The sequence below is a fragment of the Myodes glareolus genome, chromosome 17, assembly GCF_982192425.1.
Source record: "Myodes glareolus chromosome 17, mMyoGla1.1, whole genome shotgun sequence".
In the NCBI taxonomy this organism is placed as follows: Eukaryota; Metazoa; Chordata; class Mammalia; order Rodentia; family Cricetidae; genus Myodes; species Myodes glareolus.
Genome location: NC_142042.1, coordinates 66241669 through 66259799, shown reverse-complemented (window position 1 = coordinate 66259799; position 18131 = coordinate 66241669). Strand labels below are relative to the sequence as shown.

The window sequence follows — 18131 nt, the reverse complement described above, 5'->3', positions numbered from 1 at the left end:
GTGCACCTTCTCACTCACTCTGTGGATGGCATCCGAAGTCTCCCTCTTAAATGTCAAGGAAACTCCTCTCTGAACACAGTCACTCTCTCCAGAATTCCTGTGTGACCCATCTTTGGTCCTTCAACAGTGATACCATCCCCAAGGACATTGAGTGAAAGGTGATGGGCCAACCAAGGTCACAACACATAAGACCAGGACTTTATGTGGTATCGTTTATCACCTGTTTTGATGCAGGACTCAGGGAACTGAGCAGTTTTAAAGGCAGTTCAGGGTGACAGCTCCTGCTGTCCCAGAGTCTCAAATGTCTCTGTCCTCAGGCAGCCACTGGGCCCGCCTCCAGGGAAATGGAGTATTCCAGTCTCTGAGGATGTAGCTCTGGGTGGATATCCCCCCCCCCCCCCCCCCCGGCTCCCAGACTTGAAGGTAGGAGACAGTTTTCTGAACCTAAGCTAAAGGCCCAGAGAGGCCCAGCCAAATCTGATCCCAGGATTTGGGCAGAGGTGAAGCCAGAGCAGCGGGGGTCAGCCAGCCAGGGCTGGAGAGGACGCCCAAGCCCACCCTGCCCCCTGCTGGTTCCTTACAGGGTCTCCCCCAGAGGGCCCCTCCGCTCAGCCCCCAGGCCATTTCTTTTGCTTCTGGTAAATGAGACAGATAACACTGGCTGGCAGGACTTGCTGCCACTCCGTCTGTTCTGGCTTTTCAATGTCTTGCCCGAGTGGGGGTTCTCTAGCATTCACCCCTTCTATTCTGTCAATCTTGTCTGGAAGGGTTAGTGTCCTTCTCCCCAAACAGAACAAAGTAACAAGGCATATTTAGAAACAATTTTTAAGAGGAATGAGTCCAGCTACAGGGGTGGGCAGTAGGGGTGGGGGCACAGGTTTAGGGAAAGTGATGTGGACCACTGCACATATTCCGGGAGTGGAGACAAGGGCACAGGGACGGCACAGAGATGAGTGTACTGGGTGTGGGTGGGTGAGGAACCTACCAATTCCCAAAGTTTTAGTCCTTTGGGAAGCACGTGACCAGCACACTGACCGACTTCTCAGACATGATGGGATAATTACTACAAAGTGACCGTTGTCCTGTCCAGTTGGGTTTGGTGAGTGGGAAGCTGGCCAACGTAAGAGGGGCTCAACAGCCATTTCTGCCTGGAAGCAGAAAGTGACAACAGACAGGGACCGTGTCACTCTGCTTGGGGGACAGTTCAGACAGCTCTAAAGGCCTTAGCTTTCCTCCCCAGGAGGCCAAGGTGACAGGCAGGGAGCAGGTACCAGGCTCTCTGAAGACATGCTCTGCTGCTGCCCCTGGTCTTTCTGGAGCTTGCTTCTCTTGGGACTGTCGGAGGCAGAGTCCCAGAGGACAGGAGCAGCGGCCAGTCCCTCTCTGTTCTTGTTCCTTACAAGGAATTACAAGGAAGTCCTTCTTTTCCACTTAATCTCCACCCCAACAACAACAACAACAAAAGAAAACTCTGGAGGGTCCTGTGTCCTGTTTGGTTTTGGCTTTCCTCACCCTTGGCACCAGCTGCTCCAGACTGGCAGGTCTCCACCGTGGCAGGGAGTCTGCGGGCCATGTTTCCAGGCCAGGTGGTCGCCAGCTTACTGGAGCTTGGTTGCTGATGGGAGTCCCCAACTCCTTTCTCCACTGCCACTCCCAGGTCACCCTGTCCCAGATTCCCATGCAGGCTCAACAAACTCATCACCTGATTCTCTTCAGAGACAGCTCACGGAGGAGAGACAGAAGGCCGCAAAGTGGCAGGGACTGAGCTTCCCCCAAAGCCTCCCAGTATCTTTTAGGGTTCACACTGCTCTGACACAGGATGGCCTCCTACCTCCTCTCCCTTACTGCAGTCTCTTCTTCAAAAGGTTACACCCAATGTGGGGGGACAGCGTATCCTCAGGATCCTTCATCCACACGGGTCCCTCCCACCCATCACAGCCCTGCCAACCTCTGTTCCCACTGTACAAATGCTGAGAGCAAGTTCTAAGATGGGCACTGTTTACCTGATATGTTAAACAGTACACGGAGAAGAGTCGGACAAACGCCTCACTGACCTTGCAGACCTGGCTGGTGACTAATTTGCACAACAGCCAGTTACAGGAGGTAGTTGACAGCCAGTTACTTTAGTCAAGGTGGGCACAGCAGCAGCTGGTGTGTCTCCTGGAGCCTGGAAAGCCTGCAGTGCCCTCCAGAGGTGCACTGTCTTTCCAGGTGCTGCTTCTGATGCCAGGGTGCTTTCTCTGGGGCTGGAAGTTTGGGGAGCGAGGCCTTCTACAGGCAATTTCTTGTTCTAGTAGGAGGAGGTCCCTCCTGCCACCAAGCAGAGATGCCCACGAGCGCCCCTGACGGCTGGGAAGTGCAGCGAGGTGCCATTCATTTCACAGTGTCTGTCCAGCAGTCCGTGGCCTTGGAGCAAGGAGGGGGTTCGCTCACCTTCCAGGCCTGCTCTGGGTCTGTAACTTGGCTCCTACTGGAATCCAGCTCCGGAAGATTCTTCTGAGACTACCTAGAATTCTCACTTAGCTCACGACCGTCAGAGGTCCCTCTAACATCTCACCTTCCCAAGTGAGAGACAGAGAGAGAAATGAAGCATGCAGAGATTCTGCACTGGCAGAAGGGAGCCTGGAGCTGGGCTCTGGAGTCCTCCAACGTACAGGCCGAGAGACTAAGCTGCAGCTCCCTGGGATGCTGTAGGGTCAGCTGAAGCTCTCAGGAGGACCCCCTGAAACTGCGATCCTTCCAGATCAGCTGCTGTGCACATAAGTGACTGCGTGCCAACTATTGGCCACACTCCCCACTCCTATCTCAGTGGTCTCCACTGTCGGCCTGGCTGGAGGATCTGAGCCCCTCTTCTCACCTCCTCTTCTCCCATGACTTGGAGGCCATAGATAACTCTGTTCCTTTCTTGGTCCCTCCTCCAACATCCTTCTCAATGTGGATGGCTCTGAGACCTCTGACTTCTACTTACCAGCCTTGGCTCCCACCATTAGCACTACTGCCTGAATCAGCTGAGGAGGGGAAGGAGAGCAGCTGGCCCAGCCTCCAGGCTGGAGGGCTACGTGTGAGTGGGTGTGTGAAGCAGGTCTTCAGTGGAGTGGGGATGGAGCCATCTTCCACCCAGTACTATTGAACCCCAGGGGTCACAGGGAGGAGCTGCAGATGAATGAGGCCTCACTTGGAGCTGGGAGCTGAGTGGTCAGGGTGGAGGAAGGTAGTGGCAGTATAGTTCTGGAAGAGAGGCTGCAGGAACATGCCGATGGTGCCAAAGACACAGACAAAGACAAAGATCCAGAGGAACAGGCGGTCGATCACCATGGCAACATATTTCCAGTCCTCCCTCACCTGGATGGAGGAGATAGAAGTGGCTCAGATATGGGATGGGGTAGAAAAGTCCCCTCCACACATGTACACACCCCACCCCTCTTCCTCAGCAAACCCAGAACAACCGTTCACAGCCCTGATCTTGCCTGCTTTAAAGCTTCTACTGCCTCCACAGCCTCCAGGGCCCATCCAAACCCACCCATAATGCATAGGAGCCTATTTTCCTTTGCCTCCCACACTCCAAAATTCAGGGTTAGTGAGAACTCCAACATGTCTTCCTGGTTCTCACTTCCTTAAACAAACCACAACAACAACAACAACAACAAAACCCTGCCAAACTCCTACACATATTTCAAAGCCCTAATCAAATATAATCTTTATGAAGGCTTCCCTGATCCTTTTGTTCCCTTGGCACTGGGTTATATATTGCCAACATAATATTTAGACTATGCCATATCGCATCTGTATGTCTGGCCCTCCACCAAACTGCAAACTCCTACATTAAAGGGACCCTGATAGCACCTGGGACAGTGCTCAGCAACTGGGAACCGCTGGCCCTGAAGCTCTGCTTTCATAATAGCTTGGGGCACCCCATCCTGTACAGAGGTCCAGAAGGTGAGAATGGAGCCCAGGTAGGGAAAAAATCAGTCAGAAAGCTAATAATAGCCCATGGGGATCGAGAACCTACTACACGGTCACAGAAAAGCCAGTCTCTGGGGCCCAGCCAGCTCACAGGGTGGGGAGAAGACAGCTGTGCACCTCCGTGTAGCCGGCACAATAGCATCCTGAGAGGCACTGGGACACAACTCTGTGGTTGTCAGTCTCTCGGGGAGACGGAGACAATAAACCAAAGATTACTCACTGAGAGGGAATGGAGGACTAGGCTGGAGAAACAGAAGGAAGATGGGAGCAGGGTGTGACCTGGAAGCGCCTCTTCCAGGAGTCTACACTCCAGAGCAAAATCACACTGGAGGGAGATGTGGGCAGGCAAAGCCAGCAGAACCCTGCTCACCTTGTTGGTCCCCACAAAAGGCAAATCTGGGGGAGGACACTAATGAGGCTTAGCAGCTAACCGCAGCTCGGGGTCCTAGGTCTGGGGGGGGGTGCAGTCCTAAGAAGGGCACTGCCAGGACAACTGGAAAAGCCTGAACGTGGACTTCACGGTAGTAAAAGTATCGATGCTCTTCCAGAAGTCAGTCTTTGAGCCCAGCACTTCATTGTTGTTTTGGTCGGTTGTTGGCTACAGTTGGAACTCACATGCGAACTGTGACCTCTACCTCTGAACCACATCCCCAGCCCTGAAGCTGAGTCATGCAAGAGAGTATCCCTGTTCTTAAGGGGAGACACACTGAAGTGTTTGGGGGTAATAGGTTATATACAGGTTTACTCTTAAATAACAAAGCAAAAATTAATGACACTAATAGATTTTTGTCTTTAGAAAAAAAAGGTGGTTTAATATTGTCAACTTGATGAGATTTTGAATCACCATGGAAACAAACCTGGGCAAGTTTATGGAAAGTTTTCTAGACTGGGTTAATTGAGGCAGCCAGCACTATTCCATGGGTTAGGGTCCCAGACAGAAAAAAGGAAAAGGTTAGTTGAGTATCAGTGTTCCCCTCCCCCTGCTTCTTGACTGTAGGCTCAATAGGACCTCGGGCTGTAACCTCAAACTATAAGTCCAAACAAGCCTTGCTCTCCTGAAGCTGTTTTTGTCAGAAATTCCATCACAGCCATGAGAAACAGTAACTAATACAAAGGTTGCTCAGGGTGGAGGAACCCAGATGCAAAGGCTCCAGGGCAGGAAAGAGCTTGGCTTGCTCTGACAACTGAATTGATAGGCCAGTGGGCCAGGGAATGGTACTGTCAAGAGCCTAGGGCATAGGAAGCTGAATCAGGGAGACAATTCCGGTCCACACAGAGCTGAAGTTGACCAGGGTGTTCGCGTTAAGGTGGCAGAGCAATAACAAAGTGGGGATCATTCTGGAGGTGGTGCTCTGAGGACAGTTATTTTGATAACTTTAATAATGAGGAAGAGAGAGAGAGAGAGAGAGAGAGAGAGAGAGAGATCCCCCCAGGCTTCAGTGTGAACCACTTAGCCCATGGTAATGCCATTTACTACAAGATAGAGAAACAAGCCGGGCAGTTAAAGGGCGCACACCTTTAATCCCAGCACTCAGAGGCAGGCAGATCTCTGTGAGTTCGAGGTCAGCCTGGTCTACAAGAGCTAGTTCCAGGACAGGCTCTAAAAGCTACAGGGAAACCCTATCTCGAAAAACAAATGAGAGGAAGAGAGAGAGAGAGAGAGAGAGAGAGAGAGAGAGAGAGAAACTAGGGGCGGTTGGGGGTATAGACCAAGCACTCGATTTTGGATGTGCTGAGTTTTAGATCCCTCTGAGGCATCCAAGTAGGTCACTGCCCGCTCAGCACCTGGCTTGAAATGGAGGCTGGATGATGGACTGCAGCAGGGGTGGAGCCGGTGATCCAGCAGCAGCTGACTGAACCTGTACCCGAGTGTCTCCCTGTTGGCCTCAGTGGCCTCATCGTGGTCTCAGCCCCTCTGCCTTCCTCTGAGCTATGAAATGATCCCTGTCTCACGCTTTCCTGCCGTCCAGAGGAAACGATGTCTGAACTCGACTCCCAACAAAAACCACAGTGCCTGTTCTTTCTCCTTCCCCAGGAATGGCAGAATCCCAGAGGAAATCTTGATGGTCACTATAGCAACAGCTGAGCCTTGGTTTAGAACCAGTCAGGTACCTGAACACTGATCTCAGAGAAGGCCAGATGGTACCCAAAATGGGGGGTAGGAAGTCAACCCATTGCACCTTTCCCCAACTCCTGGATTAGTCTCAAAAGAATCACCTTCTAGGAAGACTGGGGGGAGGGGGAGCCAGAAACTGGATGTGCAAAATGGGTCTAGGGAGCCCGGGCCTCTATCCACCCCATCTCTATAAATACTTCATTAGCCTCTTTTCAAGGTCCAGGACAGTAGAAATGGGATATTGATTTTAAATTCTGCTCTGTCCACCGGAATGAACCCCATGGAACCTCTAAACCTTCCTTTCCCGGTCTGTCATCACCCCTGCCTCCAATTCTGCCTACTCTGTGGCCCACAAGGACTTCTCCATCAGCACTAAGTACCACACTAACAACTTGATGTGTCCTACAGGGAAAAACTCAGTGACACCCTCAAGCCCAAAAGAACTTCCCCCTGCCCTAAGATTCCTGGCTACCTCCCTCACCACACTGATGACGTCCCAGCTGATGCATCTCACCCTGAGTACTGTTCCTCGGGGAAGCACAAGGTCATCAACTGTGGTACAGACTCCAGTGCACACAAGTAAGTCTGCTAGCCTATCCTGCAGAGTCCACCTCACTCATGTTGCCTCTCCCCTGTACCCTGGCTTTGGGACTCTAAGCAACACCTACTCCCCGCACATAGGGGCCCTTGCTCCTAGCACGCCTATCTTACACTTCATACTCACGCTCTGGTCATCATCCTCACTTCGCATGTGGTCTGCAATGAAGCGTACGCCGTCCACTGCCTCTCGGAGGCCGCAGCTGCAAGGCCCCGCCGAGTGCCCCGGGCCTGCTGCAGGCGTGGGCTCAGTCCCAAAAGCCCCAGCCAAGCCTTTCACTGACGTGGGGTTGACAAAGCAGGTGCATGGGTCAGTGGCAGGGCCCTCACGGAAGAAGACCGCGCCTGCCCCTTCGCGTTCCCGCTGGCGCCTCCGCAGGCGCAGGCGCTGACGAGCACAGCGGTGGCGTGGCTGCTGCAGGAAGAGCAGGGTGGGCAACTTCTCCAGGAAGACCACCTTGACCCAGGGAGCCATGGTGTGTGTGGTGGGCGAGCGGTGGTGTACATTGAGCACACACACGCTAGTGACGATGGAGAAGGTGACAAGCACCATGGTGAACATGAGGTACTTTCCCACCAGCGGTACATCGAGGGAGGTGGGAGGCACAATCTTGGAGATGAGCAGCAGGAATACCGTGAGCGCCAGCAGCACAGAGATGCAAAGTGTCATCTTCTCACCACAGTCCGAGGGCAAGTAGAAGACCAGGATGGCCAGCGAGGTGATGAGAACGCAGGGGATGATGAGGTTGATTGTGTAGAAGAGCGGCTTGCGCCGAATGATGAAGTCATAGGTGATGTCCACATAGGTGGAGTCGTCTGGGTTCTCGTTGCGCCGGCCTGGCAGCGCAATTATGTCCCACTCCCCACTGGGTGTGAAGTCATCCAGGCTGGCCACATCACTTTTGAGGACCAGGTCGATCTCTGTGCGGTCGTAGGTCCATGAGCGGAACTTCATTGTGCAATTCTGCTGGTCAAACGGGAAGTGCTTCACCTCAATCTTGCATGCACTTTTGTAGATGGCAGGCGGTAGCCAAAAGATGCTGCCATCATAGGAGACCACCGCATTGGAATAGAAGGACACCTCGTACATGCCGTCCGCACTGCCAAGGAATGGGGCAGTCAGCCCTGGCATGAGGGTCTCCACCCGACTCATCAACCCAGCAAGGAGGACCTAGGCTAGCGGTGGCCCTCTAGTACAGATACGATGCAGGAATGGGGCTTGAGATGGGAGCTGCACGGGCTAGTGGTAAGAACAGGTGTCCTGTGCAGGATGCATGCATATCCTCGGCGGTAGAAGAGGATGATGGGAGTGATGCTACTCGTCCTGCATGTGTAAGCTGAATATGAGGGTAAAGAGGTGGGGAAGCCAGAGAGGTCTGAGCAAGAAGCCCCAGCAATGAAGAGGCATGGGCACAGTCCCGTCAGTTAAGGGAGTTTTGTGCCGTCAAGGTAAGAAGACTCATTGAAGGGAACAGGAATCTAGGTGAAACGAGGAGCCTACGTTCTTTGTCACCACCACACAGGCTTCCAGAAGTGCCCACTCTTGAATCAAGTTAGGCACTGACAGCTGTCAGTCTTCACTTTCCCTACCCCCGCTCCAAATGCTGGCAACCTAAGTAGCTGGGAGAGGCTGATCAAGTCGCCATGGCTGCCCACACTGCATTCCACTAGTTGGGTCTGTTTGTGTGAATAATGCCTGTCTACAATCTGCCGGGAAAAGCCCCTGCTCTCACAACAGTGCCTTCCTCTTGGAGCCCCTCCCCCATGAGCTCAACCCCTCCCAAGCACACCTCTGGTCTTTCCTAACCTTCCTATCACTCCAGGGTCACCTACTTGTTGTATAGGACCACATCTGGGAGCCAGATGTGTTTGGAAGGGAGCCGGACTTTCTTCATATTGTCGAAGTCCTCGGGCTTCCAGGTGAGGCGATAATCTTCCCACTCCTGGAAAACGGAGAGAGCAAGGTAGTACCAACCTCTAGCCCGAAAGGGGGCCCAGAGCCAAAGAAAGGTACAAAAGAGAACTCATATGGCTTGTGGAAAACTTCAAGTCAGTCTTCTCTCCACAGCGACTTCTCTGCCCAGATATAGGTCATGTAATGATGCTTCTCCATGTGGTTTACACAGCAGAGCCAGGGTACTAGACTTTACATTTCACAGATGTGAAAATGAGTCTTGGGCATGTTTCATGTGTTTAGAATCAGAGTTGAACAAGGACTGTGAACACCTGTAATCCCAGCACCAGTGAGGCAGAGACAGGCAGACATCTCTGTGAGTTCAAGGCCACCCAGATCCACATACTGAGTTCTAGGTCAGTCAGAGATAAACAGTGAGACCATATTCTAAATTAATTAATTACAGTGCTGGCAAGTAGCCCAAATAAGGATTCAAACCCAACTATTCAGGACTCCTCGCTGCTGGAGATGGAAAGAGAGAAAGGGGGAGGGGATGTGGGTAGGAAAGACCACTGACCTGGGTCAGCCAGACATTGGTGGTCATGATCTGCTCCCGTTCATGCTGCAGGGAAACAAAGCAGCTGCTGAAAAGGCCTCCAGACCTCAGCCCTTCCACCGCCCTCTTAGGGTCCCACCGCCACCACCACCTTAGAAGCACCAGGAGCAAACGCAGCAGCAAACCCTTTCTGGCTGAGCTGACCTGTAGCTGGACAATGAGTTTGAGAGCCACACTCACCACACTGATAAGCTGGGCCAGAGATACCATGAGCTGAACAGTGACCAGCTCGGAGCCGTTTGTGGCTGGACGGATCAGCTTGTTGTAGCGGGAGGGATCCAGGAGGTGCTCCACTAGCCGCTCCTCTGTGTCGGTAGCCAAAACCTCTGGGCAAGGCAGGGCATGGAGCAAGTAAACAGAAGGGTTCACAAAGGTCCACTTACCCAGGGAGTGGGGTGATTGATCAATTTCCTCATCCTAGAAGTTATAGCCTCTTTACAGCCCTGTACTTAAGGATATTGCAAAATGTTCAAATAAGCCACAGGACCACAGAAGCCCCGGGTTGATTTTCATAGATAAGTCCCTCTCCGAGACCATTCACCTCTAGACCAACCACCTAGTCTGCAAGGATTAATGGGGACTTGTTTTCCCAAAAAGGTTTCAGAGAAACAAGCCTCTGAGGTTTGAGATCTCTGCCTCCATGGGTTGGGGCAGAATAGTAGGGCTGCCTGAACTGTGGGTACAGGTAGCCACCCCGTTTGTCATGCAGGTGTGGAAAGTTTGTTCTGTTGTGCATTGCCTTGTACTGGCCCCTCTCCTCATGCCTCCCTTTCTGTGACCTTCTGATCACCCACAGAGCGCTTCCCTTGTCCTTAGTCTGGCATTTTCTACTCTTCCAAGTCTCCTGTCCCAGGTGAGAAGTCACAGTTCTCCATTTCTGCCCTGTAGGGTGACCCAAATCAGGACCCCAATGAGGGGAGTGGGAAATGATGGGGAGCCCGGAGGAAGGCATTAACCCAGGTCATAAAAAGTCAAAGGGTATCAAGTCTCTTGTCATCTCAGAATCCTCTCCTTCCTTCCTTCCTCTTTGTGCTTATTTGTTTCTTCCCTGCAATGGCCAGGTTTCCACCTCTCCCTGGCCTTGTCTCTGCCTGGGTCTTCCTCCCAGATCAGTATTCCATATGCTCCCCATCCCCCCTCCTCCACCTCTAGACTAGAATTCCTCGTTTTTTCTTTGTCCTGGCAGGGGTGACAGAACTCGGCATCCTGAGCCACTAGCCGAGGCAGGGGAGCCTGGCCGCCAGTTCTTACCTGAACACAGCCAGAGAAGGCCGAAGCTGAGCAGCAGCGCCATATAGCTGGAGTGCCGGGCCATGCCGCCAGCATAGCGCGGCTTCGCCGCAGACAGTAGGGGCTGCAGACAGAGCGCTGTCCGCGGTGCTGAAGCCGCGCAGCCGCCGAATTCCGGGTGGGGCTCTCGGCCTTCAGGACTGAACGGTTCCTAGAACGCAAGCAGGACCCGGCTTCTCACCGGTGCCGGTTCCGGCGGCTCTTCCAGGGAACACAACTGGGACTGCGAGGGGAGGAGTCTCCGCCCCGGAGGCGGAAGCGCGGGATCCCAGGGAAAAAAAGGTGGTCCCTGAGTGGGATGCTCTTTGGCTGGGCCTGCGTGTGAGGAGAAAGCGACCCTCTCTCTCTCTGCTCAATGGACAAGTTCAAATGCCCCGAACTTGGGGCAGGACTTGGCAAGGTTTGAGTAGGACTGGGAGGGAGCGAGAGTGGGTGGGAGACAAGTAGGTCACGCTCTCTTAGGACGTGGGGTGGGTTTCTAAGGTTACCGTCCTTCTTTATGTTCTTACCCAAACTAATGATTCTGCTCTTCGGAAAAGCAAAGGATGAGACAGAGAATATGCATGTTAGGACCTGGGACAAAGAAGCTGGGAACAGGAGGCTGGCTAGTGTAAAAAAGCAAATTGCTTTGGAGTTTTGGAATAGAGTCCCTTCACCTGTCCCTTTCTCTGCTTTCATAAGTTTCTATAAGGCCAAGATCTTGCCAACCTCTGGGGGGGAATCTAAGCTAGAAAGGTCTAGACCTCCTGAAAAGAAGGTAGCCTTGAAGGTTCTGACATATGGATAAGCCGCCAATATCAATGGTCCCTTCCACTGCAGTCGCCTTCTGTGTTTTGGGGAGATCAGGGGACCATTTCACAGAGAAAAGAATGAAGCAAACACAAAGGAGAGCAAAGATGAGAGATATGTCAAAACTCAATGACATCTTTGATCTTGAAAGCCCTGAACTTTTAGCTACTGAGCCCATATAGGACCCCTTTTTTCTTAGCAGATCAGTGGTCACTTTCAACCAAAAAGACTCCTGTCTGAAGCAAACTTAGCAGGGAGCAAGGCTTCTTTCATTCCATCAATGCCTGCACCCCAACCTCACCTGGGCACACCGTCCTCGGCTCCACACTCAGCTATTTGCAATGTCTTCAGGATCCTTGGATCCTCCCAGTCCTTGGCCTCTTAAACATATAGTTTTCTTCAGCTCTTTTATCACCCCACTGCCCCCAATTCCTTCTATTTAAACTTGAGTGCTCACAGGAATTTCAGTTCCTCGGGGAAACTATGACTGAGAAAGGACTGAGTTAGGTACCTTGTTAGGCCCTTCCATAATGAAATCCTTCTACAGCAGCACTGCCTTTCCAACTAGAACAGGAACTAGCACAGGGCTTAAGATGAGGGCTTAGCTGGAAAATGATAATGCATGACAGACATGTTTTATTGTGTATGGGAAATTCCTGTCTATAAATTCAGGCAGAAGCAACTTAACAAGGGCTCAGATTTGGGGAGTCCAGGAGTTAGTGATGCAGCTTGGTGACAGAGTGCTCACCTAGCATGTGCAAAGCCTTGAATTCAATCCCCAGCATGGGAAGAAAACGGTATGGGGAAGAGTTTGAAGGGCAAAGGCAGGAAAGTGCAGTAGAAGCAGCAAGGTGATGGGGAGGGAGAACATCCACAGTGCATGTGGAGGTGGGTTTAGATCTACGCCATAGGTGCAGAATAAATGCAGGGTCTGCATGGGGAATAATTTCTTCAGAAGAGAACTGAACACCAGAGTGTGCAGTCATACCACTTGGGGAAAGGCTCAAGGGTAGGATATGTCTCCAGCAATTTAGATCAACATGGATTGAGTATGACCTGTGAGCCCGGAATTGTTTGGAGCTGTGGAGGCAGTGATCAAAAAGACTTAGTTCCAGTTATTAAAGAGACCACAGTGGCAGCAGATTAGCAGCCATTGTGATGACTGCTCTGGAAACCATAGAGGAACGTGGGAACTGGGAGCAGGGAGCAGGAGCCTAACAGGGACTGGGTAGGACGTAAATGAAAGTGAGACGAATCATAGGGCAAGGCTAGCTTAGTTATTCCAGTCCTGAGACAGCATCTCCAGGCGGTGAAGCGTGGTTGAAGGTGGCTGGCAATGCCTCCTGTTGCTAAATTTCCTGGAGTGCTTCCTCTTTTCCTGATGGCCACTAAGGGCCACTCACCCTTTTTATCACAGACTAGGGGGACCATTAATTTCCTTCTAGATGACAGACTTCTAGATCTTGCCAGTCCAGGTAGCCTGTATACCTTGGTCTTTATGTTATCTTCTCAAAACTTTAGTTTTTGCTTCAAGTTTACTTCTAGTTTAGCAAGGATAAATCTGCGGAGATAATCACCAGTGATGAAGGAGAGTGGGCCACCCTCCCTCCTCATCAGTACCCAGGAAGAGAGGTGACAGGAGAGATAAAGAACCATATAGGGTTGGGGCAAACACAGAAATGTCAACCATGACACAAACATAAGTAAGCAGAGTTCTAGTGCCTCGGATTACAAGAAATATTTTCTTTTGAAAACATTGTATTTCCTTTATTTAAAGTGATTTACATTTTAAAAGTTTGTTGCCAGAGTAATACTTGTGTTCATAAAGAACTAAAATAATACAATTAGCAAAGCAAAGAGGACTCAAGAGTACTACCTCTAAGGGGAGAGACAACCACTCAGCAAAACTATGTATCTACAATTATTTAGGTATAACTTCACACAGAGAAGTATAGTCAGTTTATCTGGATACATCCGCATCAAGAGAGAAATTTTGTTTAAAGGAACAATTACCAATAGCCAGGTGCTTCTCCCAGTCATTATCTCCTCTCCGTGGACAGAGACCCCAGCTGACACTACTTCAAGTTCTGGAAGTGGGGCGGGAACAATGTATCGGTAGTTAAAAGCACTGGCTGCTCTTCCAGGTCTCCAGTTTGAGTTCCAGCACACACATGACAGCTCATAACCACTTGTAACTCCGGTTTCAGGGGATGCTGGCCTCCAAAGACATCACACCCACTGGTATACCCAGACACACACCTGTGGATCCACATGCAGGCAAGCACTCATACACATAAAATGAAACTAAATATTAAAAAATGAAATTCTGGAACCAGTTATTGGGAATGATTACACAATAGTATGAATGCAAATGGCAAAGTTTATGGTATATGTATTTTATCATAATTTTTTTTTGAGAGTTTCATGAAGTCCAGGCTGATCTCAAACTCACAACAGAGCTGAGGCTGGCCTTGGATTCCTAATCCTGCTGACTACCTATCAAGTGTTGGGATTCTAGGCATGTACCACCACACCCACCCACAATTTTCTTAGATGACCAAAAGGAAAAAAAAGAGAGCCACCATTATGACTTCTAATAGCAGAAGTCAACTTTTCTTGTTAGACTTCATATAAATGGAATAATAATCTTTTGTATCTGTTTTATTGATCAAACAATCAATTATTGAGATAATTATGGACATTGTTGATGTACTTCACTCTTCGTAACTGTAGAGTATTCCACTGTGTGACTACACTATATTTACCCATTCCACCATTGATGGACTTTGTTTGTTTGTTTGAGACAGGGTTTCTCTGTAGCTTTGGATCCTGTCCTGAAACTAGCTCTTGTAGACCAGGCTGGCCTCGAACTCACAGAGATCCGCCTGCTTCTGCCTCCCGAGTGCTGGGATTAAAGGTGTGCGCCACCACTGACCAGCTGATGGACATTTATTTCCTATTTAGTACTATTAAAAATAACACTGCTGTGGACATTCATGTCATATTTTGGGTATAAAAATATAAACATAAGGCATACATTTTGGTTATTTTGCAAAGGGGAGCAAATCGTGCTTGCTATACCTTGTAGTTAACCTTCTTCATTCACTATTTCACAAGCCTCTCTCCATAAGGGTAAGTATTCTTTGATTCTATTATTTATCCGTGGTATACCCTAGGGGTTGCAGAAGCTTAGCAAGTCCTCTATCTACTACTGAGATATCCCTCCAATTCCTTTTTTTTTTTTTTAAGAAAGTGTATGTGTAGCCCTGGACGGCATCAAATTCATGATCTCCTGTCTCAGCATCCTGAGTGCTGGATCCCCTTTGTCTAGGAACTTCTAGGTCTTCCTTCCCAAACTCCTTCCCTTCAGAACAAAATCTTAGTCCCCGCAAAGCTCAGCTGTTGGTGCTGGTACTGACATTTGCTTCCACAGCTTCTTAACGCTCTGTTGACCTTTTGAGCCTCCCAGAGCTTACAAAAGCTCAAATTCTTAAACAGCTCCAAGATTCAGCCTTTGCCTGCCCTGCCTCCATTAATCTCCTCTATTCAAGACCTATTATTCTTCTGTTTCTTCACCTTGCCACATCCTTCAAGATGTGATGGCTATGAAAATTACATTCTGTACCAGGTACCTCCTTCATAGCCATTAGCCTCTGCCCTAAATTTCTGAAAGATGAACTCCTAGGAACCTGCACCCTCCCCAGGATGTAACTGCCGCGAACTGATTAACAGCTTGTTCTGGCTTCTGTAAACCCGCTTATCACTGTATACAGGGGAGGGAGGTACCTCCATCATGGCTGTGAACAGGGAGAAGAGAGCTCCTCACACAGCTGAGGGGAGTGAAGCAGTTTTTTACACAGCTGCACATTTCACAGAAACAAGGTTGTTGTGGTTGTCACCTTTAAAACCCTTCCCTTAGCCCATTCTGCGTAGCATGCCTTCAATTTGGCTTTGAGGGCTGTCACCCTGCTAGCAGTCTTAATAAATTTATCTAATTACAATTTAAATTGAGTCTATGGTCTTTTCCCATAATGCCACCTCTTCTGCTTGGAACTTGCCGGCTCTTGCTCCATCCACTCTTCAGAACACCTTCCCAGACCTCCAGTCTTCTCCTTTGAGGTACTCACTACAACTGCAATTCAGTGCTTGAACGTCTGCCCATGCAATAAATGTCTGGTTCTCTAAGTTTTTATTTATTTATGGGGGTGAGGCAAAGGCCATGGCATAGTGGGTGAAGATCAGGGGACAGTTTTCTGCACTATTTACTCTTCTATCTTTGTGGGTAACCAGGATTAAACTGCACTAGGCAGTGTGGCATCTGCTCTGCCAGGCCAAACATAACCCTGAGAATGTACGGACTGGGTCTGCTTCACTCAGGGCTGTTTCTTCAGTGCCTCACACACAGCTGGTGCTCAGGAAGCATCTGTCCACTTCCCGTATTTGTAGATTATGGCTTTATAATTTCTCTTTTCCATGAGTTCCATGAAGGCAGGGACCTTTTACTCACTGTTTTCCTGCCCCAGAATTCACTAAACAAACCTATCCACTCATTGCCAGTTCAGCTGGATGTCACTATGCCCCATTATTTTAGGTATGACTTCATGTATGGTTTATCAGAGAACCGTGATACTCAACAAAGCAGCAGTAGAAGACATCACACTCCAGAGACTACGATTTGTGGGTACCTCTGGAAGGTGGGGTGTGGCTTACCAGTTTGTAATATTGTGTGGTTGTCTCATCATGTTTTCTTCCAAATTAACCCCTTATGGGATGTAGTTCAATGGCAAAGTCTAACATGGGTGAGACTCTGGGTTCACTCTTCAGGACAATAAATAAATGTCTACATTTAAAACTTTCATATGGGGTAGGACAATGGCTCAGTACATAAGAACACTTCTTATTCTTCCAGAGAACCGGGTTCCTGTTCCCAGCGCCCACACCGCAGCTCACGATCATCTGTAACTTCAGTTCCAGGGAATCCCTCTCCTGGCTGTGGGCACCAGGCGCATATGTGGTACATTTACATATGTGCACGCAAAATATGCATACACATAAAGCTTTTATACAAAGCCTGAGTCAGGCCTGATGGGCATATGTAATCCCAGTACTTGAAGGCTGAGAGAAGTTCCACTTCCTTGTCTCAAGTTCCAGTTTCTGGGATCTGTAGTCATGTGACCTGTAAAAAGTTCTAAAGCATGTGGGAAGGCAGAACAGGGGCTGAGCAAGGTGGTGTATGCCTGACTATCAGCTAGCTCATCACTGGGAAGCTGAGGCAGGAGGATGAGATTCCAGCCAGCCTGGGCTACGTAGCAAAACCCTGACAAATAACAAAAAAATAAAACAAGCAGGTAAGCAGACAGAATAGGGTAGAGGACATGGACACAGACCTACAAGTCCTGCTTAGTATCTAGATATCCTGACCTCCATCTGTAAAATAAGAATTAGAACACTTACCTTGCAATGTTGGAAGGATTAGAAATATTTGCGAAATATCCCTGGCTCAGAGAGTCCTTGGTAGACTAGACTGTTACCATTACTCGTTCTTGTGTCGTGATAAGGGTATCAAATCCAGGGCTTCCACATACGAGGCAAGCAGCCTACCACATCCCCAGCCTTTTCTTATTCATTACTTATGCGGCCGAGACAGAAGCTCACTAAGTTACCCATGTAGGCCTTGGACCCTCCTAGACTGTTGGGGGACCACTGCTAGGTTTGGCCTACCCCATCATTTTATGCTTCCTGCTTGAGAGCACGTGCACGAAGATGGTATGTAGCTAAATGATTAGGATGCTCACATCACAAGAAAACCAGCCCTCCCCCTTCAAAAATAAAATAACAACATGGAATTTCTTTAAAAATCCAAAGTTGAACTCGGTCAAGGGACGCCTTCTGCTAACATCACCGAGGGAATGAACAGCCCAGAACCAAGCAAGGTACAGTCAGCTTCAACAGAGGTAAAGGTGGCAAGAAGGGCCAAAAGGTCACAGGCTGAATTGGCCCAAATGCATCAGAGCCTTTTGCGGCTCCCGGGTTCAGGAACCTCATACGGCGTTGTCCTTTGTGACAGCGCCACCTAGTGGGAATGTAGCGGTATTGCCATGAATTTCCAACTGCTCCGGATCAGTACGACAGGGTAGGAGGATGCCGGTCGGCTGGAGAGTCTTCTATCCGACTGCTGGATCAAACCTGTGACTCTGTGGAGGAAGCCGCACCATCCTTCCCCTCAGACGTAACCGACCAGGGACCATACTCGACACTCTGGTATCCTCGCACCGAGTCCTTGGAACAGGCCAGGGAGATCGTCCTTTTCTATAGAGCCATTGTACGGATGGAGAAACCGAGGCCCGGCAGGAGCGTAGATAACCCAGACACGGTCAGTGACCGTAGAGGAACCGCAGGGAGAGCCAAACCAGCTTAGCGGACCGCGGTGGAGCGCGCTTCCCCGACCGCACGCTGGGCCTGCCGCAGGCGCAGAGGCGGGCGACGCGACCCGACGGCTCGCTTGGGGATGCGGGGCGGACGCCGCCGGCCGCCGTCCACCGAGCTCCCGCGACACCGGCGCGCGGGCGGGGCTGCGGGGTGCGGGCAGGAAGCGCGAGTCCGACGCTGCGAGCCCTTGAGAACTCCGGCCACGTGACGGGATACGCCGGCCACGTGACAGGGGAGCGCCGGCAAAGGGTCGTCGTGCGCAGTCACGCACGACGCACATACACGCACGGAGGCGCTTCGACCGGCGAGCTGTGGGCCGCGGGTCACATGTGGAGGGTGACAGGCGCGGGCCGGGGGGCGGGAAAGACGCGGGGATCACGTGCCGGGGGCCGGAGCTCGGAGGTCACGTGAGGCCGGAGGCGGGGCCGCCGCGGAGG

General features: G+C 50.6%; 1 protein-coding gene across 1 annotated transcript; it reads right to left on the bottom strand.

The window, feature by feature from the left end:
* Positions 1–809: 809 nt before the first annotated feature.
* Positions 810–18002, bottom strand: Chrnb2 (cholinergic receptor nicotinic beta 2 subunit). The gene is made up of 6 exons (XM_087897333.1): positions 10438–18002; positions 9367–9512; positions 9148–9192; positions 8510–8619; positions 6804–7776; positions 810–3342 (listed from the first exon to the last, which is right to left on the bottom strand). The coding sequence occupies exons 1-6, from the start codon at positions 10499–10501 to the stop codon at positions 3172–3174; spliced, it is 1509 nt and encodes a 502-aa protein (XP_087753459.1). The 5' UTR covers positions 10502–18002; the 3' UTR covers positions 810–3171.
* Positions 18003–18131: the final 129 nt, after the last annotated feature.

Coding starts and splice junctions, on each gene's coding strand:
- Chrnb2 (XM_087897333.1), bottom strand. CDS start 10,501: ATGGCCCGGCACTCCAGCTATATGGCGCTGCTGCTCAGCTTCGGCCTT. Junction 8,620..9,147: donor CCAATGTCTGGCTGACCCAG/GTCAGTGGTCTT, acceptor TCCGTTTTCCAG/GAGTGGGAAGATTATCGCCT. Junction 7,777..8,509: donor GATGTGGTCCTATACAACAA/GTAGGTGACCCT, acceptor ATTCCTTGGCAG/TGCGGACGGCATGTACGAGG.